This window comes from Myotis myotis, unplaced genomic scaffold (assembly GCF_014108235.1).
Source record: "Myotis myotis isolate mMyoMyo1 unplaced genomic scaffold, mMyoMyo1.p scaffold_m19_p_5, whole genome shotgun sequence".
NCBI classification, from domain to species: Eukaryota; Metazoa; Chordata; class Mammalia; order Chiroptera; family Vespertilionidae; genus Myotis; species Myotis myotis.
In genome coordinates, this window is record NW_023416357.1 from 90,885,547 (window position 1) to 90,895,421 (window position 9,875).

The 9,875-nt window shown below is 49.8% G+C and overlaps 1 protein-coding gene across 3 annotated transcripts in view; it reads right to left on the bottom strand.

Moving 5' to 3' along the window:
* The window catches only part of ABCC1 (ATP binding cassette subfamily C member 1), a 143,990-nt gene extending 135,748 nt beyond the window's left edge, over nucleotides 1-8,242 (bottom strand). For all 3 annotated transcript variants that reach the window (XR_004967433.1, XR_004967434.1, XM_036308386.1), the window contains exon 1: nucleotides 8,105-8,242. Coding sequence is in view for 1 of the 3 variants with exons in the window: in XM_036308386.1 (XP_036164279.1) it covers nucleotides 8,105-8,152 (48 nt within the window). In the remaining 2 variants the exon portion in view is untranslated. The remainder of the gene's footprint in view (nucleotides 1-8,104) is intronic.
* Nucleotides 8,243-9,875: the final 1,633 nt, after the last annotated feature.

Genomic DNA, 9,875 nt, shown 5'->3' on the forward strand with positions numbered 1-9,875 from the left:
ATGATTTAGAATATGAACTCATTTAGGGAGGAAAAAGAGATATGCACACTCTCTCTCAGTCCTTCATACATATTTGCATATGCTTAAAATTTTTCTAGAAGGACACCCAAGAAACTATCATCAATAGCTGCTTCTGGGAACAAAGAGCAGAGAGGGGAAGTACCGAAGCTTTTACTTTCCATTTATATTCTTCTAGAGACTCTTCAGCTTTTTAAAAGTAATAGCACAATCAAAAATATTACCATACAAGATCTCCCTCATGCAATCAGCCAGATCAATTCAACAGCTAATGTTAAGAGTTTTCTAGCAATCTATGTATAGAAAGTCACTTTAATCACCTAAGAAAGCATTTCAGAGAGAAAGGGAGGGAGAGAGAGAGAGAGAGGGAGAGGGAGAGAGAGATTATCTCATCATCTTAACAGGTCATGAAAAGCCTTGAGTCTGACCCTGAAGAGTTTCAGCTAAGGTTCTGAAACCGATGAGACTCAAAAAAGAAAAATGTTTTTAACTTCATTTAATTTTAAAACCCTGAGATTCATTCAAGCATAAATGGATCAGAAGCCCATGTTTTTGTTGGGGGCGCAAATTTTGCTCAATTTCCTCGCCAAGTTGAGGTAAGCTTCCTTTTCGGAATTTCCCAGCCCTTTTTTATTACCACAAGCCATTTTATTAGTGCTTTATCCATTTTTTTAATCCTCACCCAAGGAATGAAGATATTTTTTCTTTTTTAAAAAAAAATATATATTTCTATTGATTTCAGAGAGGAAGGGAGAGGGAGAGAGATAGAAGCATCAATGAGGAGAGAGAATAATTGATCGGCTGCCTCCTGCATGCCCCCTACTGGGGATCGAGCCCACAATCCAGGCATGTACCAGAATCTAATCTGGGACCCTTCAGTCTGCAAGCTGATATTCTAACCACTGAGCCAAACCAGCTAGGCCATTCCACTGGTTTTCAGAGAGAGTGGAAGGGAAGGGGTAAGGGAGAGAGAGAGAGAAACATGGATATAAGAGAGACACATCAATTGGCTGCCTCCAACACCCACCCTGACCTGGGGTCAGGGATTGAACCTGCAACCCAGGTATGTGCCCTTGACCAGGAATTGAACCTGGGATCCATCAGTGGAGGCTGGTGCTCCAACCAATGAGCAACACCGGCCAGGGCACTTTATCCATTTTCTCAGAATACTCCAGGCAAGATTTTTATGAGACTGGCTCTGCAGTTCCTTTGAGTTAAGCTCTGTGATATTTTGACCATGCCAACCACCCCAGGGCCTTTATATGTGCTGTTCCCTCTATCTGGGGCACCCTTCCCCCAAGCCTGGCACAGCCAGCTTCACCATTCAGGCCATAGGCCAAATGTCACCTCCTCTGAAAGGCCTTCGCTGGACATCCCTCTCTCATAGCTTGCACCCAACCCAGGTCCTTGCCAGCTTATGTCTTGGCGGCACTTGCCACCATCTAAACTCATCTCGATCACACCCAGTGTATGCTCCATGAGAACATGGGCCTCGTCTGTCTCATTCATGTTATATTCCCCGTGTCTGGAACAGTGCCAGCGCACAGTAGATGCTCAGTTAATAATACAAGCTTAAATGAATGAGAAACGGCTGTGGGAGGAACAAGAAAATCCAATGCTTTAAAAGACCACACTTAAGTTCTCCATACTGGGAAAACTAGGGCACTTGATAAACACTCTTGCAGCCCCAAGCAAGTATTTACCTAAGAAGCCAATAGAAAGTAAACTGGGGTTCTCAGAGAGAAAACTCACAGAGGGAAGGGAAAAGCCCTATCAACCCTCAATTACTACCTGAGGGTCCTTGGTGACTCCTAGGGCCACCCTCTCCAGTCATCTAGACCCACTTTCCAGAACTTGGCAACATCCTGCAGGAGATGAACCCCACAATTAAACCAAGGAGACACTTAAGAAGAATCTCGACTTCTAATTGTCCACCTATGATGAGGGAGCAGAGCTTCAAGTCGACCTCTAAAAGCAGGAGTTTTCACCCTCAGGACTGAACCAGCACGGACTAGGGAGATGGAGACAGCCCTCAGTGAAAAGGGGCTAACAGCATGAAAACAGCTGCAGGTTCCTTCTCCAGCTAATTGGAGTTTAACCTCCTTAACGTCTCATTAAGCTTCTCCAAGGCAACCCCAATAAGCCAATTATACAAGCAGTCCAACAGCCTAAAACAGTGGTTCTCAACCTTGGCTGCACATTAGAATCACCTGGGAATCTTTTTTAAAATCCTGATTTCTGGGCCTCATCCTCCGGAAATTCTGTTTCTTTGTTATGGGGTGGGGCCACAACATTAGTAACAAAGAAACAGAATTTCCGGAGGATGAGGCCCAGAAATCAGGATTTTAAAAAGATTCCCAGGTGATCCTAATGTGCAGCCAAGGTTGAGAACCACTGGCCTAAAAACTCCTAGGCCAGGGACATGGAAGGAGGAGGGCCAAACTCTCGCCCAAAATGTCTTCTCTAGATTCCTCCACGCCCTTGGCTGTGTGACTTCGCCATCCAGGGGACATTTGACAATGTCTGGAGACATCTGTGTTGCCACAGCAAGTTGGGGGGAGGGGGGTGCTGCTGGCATCTAGTGGGTCGGGGCCAGGGATGCGACTCAACATGCTACAGTGCTCAGCACAGCCTCCCACAACAGGGCATTATCTGGCCCCAAATGTCAAGAGTGCCGAGGCTGAGAAACTGCTCCACACCCAACACCCACCCCCAAACTGGCTTCCTGAAAGGCCGCCCTCAACCCTCAGCCTTCAAGAGGTAAGAACAGGTTCCAACCTCCATCAGAAGAGACACACTGCCCCAGTTTCCGTGCCAAGCTGGGGGCAGTGCTCGCCTCAGGATGCCCAAGCCCTTGCCATTATCCACCCCCATTTTATTTTTTAATTTTTTTTTTTTTTTTTTTTTTGCAAAATATTCAGGCAAGTATTTATGGGCTACGGTTTTACCGACCACTAAGATTTAATAAGAAAAGCTAGACCTTATATACTGCCACAAAAATCTGGAGCTAACACACAAATTAGACTCTTGTTTCAAATTCCTCCCACAACACGGCCGTGCTGGAGCCAGGATGTTTGCATCAAGCTAGCGATTCGGATAGGCCCCAGGCACTTCACCAAAAGGTTGGGCTCCACAGCAGGGGATGGCAACTCAAATACCTACTGGTGCCAGGTGGGTTCCATTGGTGAGAGAAGGAAACCAGGTGAGAAAGTGCAATGAAGAAAGGTGATGGAGACTGGACCTTAGAATTGAAGCTGCAGTAAGGAGTAGGGATTGAGGCCAAATGAAACCACCCAGCTGACCACCACCATGTACAAGGCAGGCCCCGTGCTATCAGGTCTTCTGATTTTTCAAGAGAAATCAGAAATCCAGATTTTTCTGTGAAATCTTACAATCAATCAATATTAGCAATTATAGTAATTCATAATTAAAATAAAGCCAAACCAGCACTCTTGTGGGCTAGATCTAACCCCCAGTTTGGAACTTGTACCTCAGCCACTAAAATTCAAATGTGAATTAAGCCTACTTTGTGTGAGGCACTGGGTCCTGGAAAAAGACAGATGGATGAGACTCAGGCTGACCCTTGCAAGGTGAAATACAAGCAGTCAAATGTGGAAGCTGGAGGGCTCAGTCTACCTGAGTATCCATTCAATGCAAGTGAGTAACTTTCATCCTTAGGGATCTCTGGAGAAAGGCTTCAACCAAGTTCAAAAGCCATTCCAGTACTTAAGGGCATTCATTCATTCAATTAATGTTTATTGAGTACCTACTATGTTCCAGGCACTGATCCAGATGCTGGGATTATGGTCATAAACAAATAGGCAAAAACTTTTGCCCTGTGAAGTTGACCTTATAGGAAGAAAAAGAAGTGAACCATTTGGTGTCTTAGTAAATAAGTGCTTTGGGTGGGGGATGGGAGAGCAAGGACTCTTGGGGTGGGGGAGAGGGAAGCCTGCCTGGGTGACATTTGAACATAGAATTAAAGGTGAAGGAGCATTCCAGGCAGGGAAAACAGCCAGTGCAAAGGCCCTGAGGCAGCCTGTGTGGCTGGCATGGAATGAAACAATAGGTCAGAGATGATGGGCCTGATGCTGCCAGGTGTAGTAAACCCTGAGGGAAGTGGGAGCCACTCTAGGGTTTTAAGCAGAAAAGGGACAGGATCCCTCTGGCTGCTGGCAAGGAACTTGACTATAAGGGTCAAGAAGAGAAGCAGGGAGAACAGTGAGGAGGACATGTTCAAATCCAGGAGAAAGCCAATGGCTCCAGCCAGAGTGGTAGTGGGGAAGGCTGTGAGAAGGATCTGCTGACACATCAGATGTGGGATGGGAGGGGAAAAAGAGGAGTCAAGGATGACGCAGGCTTCTGGCTTGAGCCTCAGAAGACGGGGCTCCCTGCCATTAACTCAGATGGGAGAGCTAAGGGAGGGTCAGGCTAAGTTGGAGATACCCAGGTGCAGATATTGGTTCCAAAAAACCGAGTCCGAGTCCAGGAGCAGAAAGAGATTTTTCATCCACCACCACGGTCCAAAGACCGGGTAACCTGAAGACTCTCACTAATGAAGCTGGTCCAGGCCCCTCGCTAGTCTATGCCAAACGGGCCAGCTGTGGCTTCCTTCTGCAAGGCCCAAGGGCAACCAGGTCCCCTGAATTAGGCCTTGTCCTGGACTGTCCTCTCAAAGGTTCCCTGTTGCTGCTTCCACAGCCATTTACCTTGCAACCTTGTCACACTGCCATTCTAGGCCTCAGATTCAACCTGCGTGAATCATGGAGGGAGGCCCCATAAGTTCCAGAGTCCCTTTGAACTCGAACAACCCATAAAGGAGAGAGGGGGAAACTGGAAGGAGGGGGTGACAAAAAGGAGAAAGAGAGAGGAAAGCAAAGCAATGAGCCTGAAAACCAACAGAGTATTCGGAGGATGGAAAAAATTGTGGTTTTTCATAGATTGCTATGAAGCCAGGGGGAGCTCTTAAGGCAGGAATTAGGCTGACTCAAGGCCAGACCTTACCCTAAGAGCAATTTCTAACAGCTTCTAAGATATTCCCCCTTTCACACCTGTTGGTAGCTAAATCAAATATTCAGGGGTTTCCTGAGTTGACGGATGGCTCAGAGCATCTCTGCAGCATATAGCATTAGCACCAAACATTAAATAGAAAATTGGGGTCGACCGCTCACAAGTACTGAGTGCCAACTGTATACCAAGCAACATTCTCGGTTCATGTCAAGAATAAGCTCATTTATTCCTTCAAATTACCACTATTCGCTTGGTACTGTGTTATCACTCCCATTGTCCACATGAGGAAACTGAGGCATGGCAGGGGGAAGCGCCTCACTAACGCTGCAGAGTCAGGATTTGAACCCAGGGAATTCAAGTACTCACTCTGAGCCACCGCACTACACTGCGTACTGATTTGTTTTCTCTATTTTTCTACATTTTTCAATTTTTCTATACTGGCCATGCAACCTAGTAATAAACCAAATTAAAAAAATGTTTTTTCATTAACTCACAAGGAAAGGCCCAGTCCCATTTTCTCAACCATCATTCAAACATCAACCAAGGAACAGTCCCTCCTACTAGCCCCACCCCACTCCAGACACCCCCAGTGGAAAAAGGCAGCCAAGTGCTGAACTCGGCCCCTATTTTCCATTTAGATAATGAAGTTCCTCTTTTTTCAGCCCACAGCATTTGCCTGAGTGAAGGCAGCATGTCAGTGGAACCCTCAGCATGGGCCATTTCCAAACTCTGTTTTTTCTGGAAATTTCCTGGGGCTCAGAGGCAGGCACTGGCCCAGGAACAGAGCTCTGATAAGAGTGTCACCTGGACTAGTCACCTTGATTTCTAAACACTTGTCCTTGATCAGGGGAGGAAGCAGGCATGAGTGAATGGGTGACCCAATCCCATCACCACCCCCTGAATAAAAAGTGGGTCCAAAGGAAGGACAGACAGCTCAAAACACACAACTTCATCTTTGGAAAACAATAACCATTGTTTAACTCTGTGCAGGGTACAGGCTGGGCCATTATGTAGATGAACTCACTTACTCTTCACAACCCTAGGAGGTGGAGACCTTTGGCCCCTGCTCCCATTTTACAGATGAGGAAACTGAGACACAGTGAAGCAACATGGCCTGCCCAAAGTTGCAGTTATCTAACAGCTGGGAGGCCAGCCTCTCCTGGCCTTGAGCATGCCGCCCTGGAAAACACAAGCTACCTGCTTTCTGTTACACTTGGCTTCTCCTGCTATCTGGAAGTTCTTATGCCTCCGCTGTTTGCTCCCAAACTCTGGTTCCAGAACGCCCCCAGAAACTGGGGCATCGAGTGAGTCCAGGTATCCAGAGGGAGGAGAGGCAGAGGGGAGATGAAAGGCCTGGCAGAGGTGAAGGCCAGTCACTTGGCAATTTCTGTAGCAAAAAGTCCTTGCAAGGAGAAAAAACCCAGCTGGTTTTCCAGATGAGCTTCTTAAACTAAATAAACAGAGGACACACTCAACTTTGGAAAACCTCATTAGCCATCAGTCAACTACATCCTGATGCAGAATCTAATTGATGGTTGCCTCTTTCCCTCCCTCTGCCATTTAGAAAAACAGAAACAAGGAAATACTCCAGAATTCACAGCAACACTAGACCAGATCCCCATCTGCATCCTTGCAGAAATCATCTTACTGCTGTCATCGCTGGCACAAGGGAGCAAGCACTCCACAGGTTTCCCTTTGGTAGATAGAGTCCTACTTTGTAAATGGCCTGCTCTCCAATCACTCCAAGACCCCAAATGCAAAGCTGTTTCCAGCCCTGATCCCATCGGCCTGAAAATGGGAGGCATGCCTAGGTGTGTTTGGGTTGTTCTACCAAATGATACTCCTCTCCCCCCGCCCCCCCAAAAAATAAAGCCTTCTCATGACTTTTCCAACACTCCAAATGCAGCCTCCAAGGGGAGAACCACAAAACAGAACAAGAAGGTATTTTTGGATGCTAACTGCCAGCAACTACGAGCCAAGAGTGTTTATCTCTGATTCCTAAGCAGAAGTGGAAAAACTATCCGGTCCAGATCTGTGTATGGTGTTTACAAATAATCAAGATGGCCTGACACAGAAGTGCCCTCCTGGAACAAAGGAGGAAATCGCATTAGAAGGAAGATGAAGTCGGAGACGCTGGGATGAAACCACAGAGAGCGGGCTCCAGAAACCCAGCCAGGCTCAGCACTGAACATTCAGAAGGAAACCTGCTGAGGTTAAAACAGGTGGAGGTCCGACAGAGAGGAGCCTGCTTTACAGGAGTGGGATGGCACACCCACGGGTACCAGCGCCCTGGGCATCCTCAGTGGCACCCCAAACCTAGCCAAGAGTCAGGCCAGACATGGCAGGGGTGAGCAGCCCTACCTTCTTTCTGGCTGTTCCCCAAATTTCCCCAATTCTTCCCTTGTTCCCCAAAACATCCCCCAGAGTAATTAAGCCCAAAGAAAGTCCAAGATGACAAAAAGGTGTGACCATCTGAGAGTAATGTGGATGCAAAACAACCGGGGTAACCCTCAACCAATCACTGGGAAGCCCCTCCCCAGCTCAGCCCTCAGATAACCGGGCATTCTTTGTGAAAGGGGGACCCCAACCCACAAAGAGATGGGAGAACTTCATAGCAGGGGGCCAGCCTCCTTCCCCGTCCTCTATCTCTGGCGTCCCTTTCCCTGGAGGTTATTTTTAATCGGAGAGGGAACCCCAAAGCAGGAAGGACTCCTCCTTCCGACCCCCTCCCCCAGGCTCTGCCGCCTCATCTTTCCCCCTCAAACCCCAGACCTGGGCACATGCAAACCTCCCCCCTCTCCCCCACCGCACGCCTGCTCCCCAGGAACCGAGTCACCCAAGTTTTCCCCCATCAGCTAGTTGCACTCCCGACGGGGCCGGCCGCGGGCAAGCGGGGAGCGGGACCCCGAGGCCGGCTGCGGAGCGGGGAACGCGGCGCTCGGCTCGGCAGCCGGTGCCCAGGGGCTGCGGGGCCCGTCCTCCCGGCTGGCGCTTTCTCCCGGAGCCGGCCTCCCAGCCGGCCGGCCACCCGCCCTCCCGCCGCCCCACGCGGCCCGGGCGGCCGCCGAACACGTACCCAGAAGGGGTCGGAGCCATCGGCGCTGCAGAAGCCCCCGAGCGCCATGCGGCCGGCGCGGGCACCGGCGGGCACCGGCGGGCGTGGGGCGGCGGGGCGGCAGGGCGGCGGGCGAACAGGCCCGGGTGCTGACGGCGGCGGCGGCGGCGGCGGCGAGGGCGGGAGGCGGCCGGGAGGGGGCCGGGGCCGCAACGCCGTCTGATTGGCCAGCGCGTCACGGGGATGCAGCGGCCCCGCCCCGCCCAGCGCCGGGCTCGCCTCGCAGCCTTAGAGCGTGGGCCACGCGTGGAGGTCGGACCCGCGCCCCTCCGCGCCGGGGCCTGGAGACCGCGTCGGCCTGCCGCCCAGCCCCTGACCCCCGGAGCCCAATCCCACCCCCATCGGGCGCGGGAGGGTGTGCTAACCCTCCGGTGCTGCTGCCGGGATCTTTGCGTCCAGACCGGACGACCAGTTTTCAAATCCTCCTGCATTAACGATGAGCGCAGCAACAATCATAACAAACAGAATAAACTGAGCCCTCTGAGCGCCTGGAGCGTGCCAAGCACCAGCTGCGCCCTTACGGGCTCCTCTGTATTATGACTTCCCTTTCGTGGGAGAAGAAAGCAAGGGGCAGTCAGGCTGGGCGGCTTTTCTAGGGCCAAAGGCTAACCTAGGCAGCTACCTCCAGAGCGGCCACGGAAACATGGGACGTGGGTACACTTATGAACCTGTTGGAGAAGCTGAAGCTCAGAGAGGGGAGGTGATTTGCCCAAGGTCACACAGCTGCCAAGTGGTGACAGTGGGGTTCTAACCCATGACCACTCTGATTCCAGGGCACTCATGACGGGAGGGCTCCCACCGCCATCCCAAATAGCCATTGTCCCCACATGTGTGCAAAAGACTTTGGCATTTTATCTATCCTCTTTGAGCAGCACTCAGGAAATAACCAAGTTATTGATCCTCTCTTTAGAAGTAAAGAAACGGAGGCCTACACACATAGTAACGACTAACAAGCATTGACAGTCACTAAGGCTGTGTTCTTAACAATGAACATGAAATGAGTTTGGTAATGCTCTCAACGTCCCCATGAGGTGAATACTTTTATTATATTACCCCCCACTTTGTAGTTGAGGAGACTGAGGCTCAGCAAGGCAGAGTAATTTGTCAGGGATATGTAGACAGGAAGTGGCTAAACCAGACTTTGAACCCGGGCAGACTGGTTAGGAAGGAAGGAATCTATAATGCCAATCATTCTGCCATGTTGCCTCAGATCTATTTAATGCAGCCAGTCACAGAGGAGCTGGGGCTGGGGCCCAGGAGTCTAGGCTTTCACTGTGACACCAGCAATGCCTTTCTTCCCTCCTCTCCTCCTTAATCCCTTGACTGATGTGTAGTTTCCATTACACACACACACACACGCACGCACGCACGCACACGCACACGCGCACATGCATAGGCACGCACGCACACACCAACTGCACCAATTAAAACAGGAACAGTGATTGAATTTTAGACAGCCCCCCAAAGGACCTAGTGAGGGAGGTAGGGAAGATTATTTTCAATGATTTTTCTATTGTCCCAGAGTCCCCTCAGGGTGAGTGAGTTTTTAAGGGTTAATTAATGTCAGCATATTCCATGTGTTGTTGCTTTAACATTTATACATTCAACAAACACTTATGAAGCATCAACTATATGTCAGGTTTTAGGAACAAGACGAAGTTGCTCTCATGGAGGTTAAAGTGTTGGGGTTTCTTGTGGGGGAGTTAATGCCTTTTTTATGGTCGGGGAACAG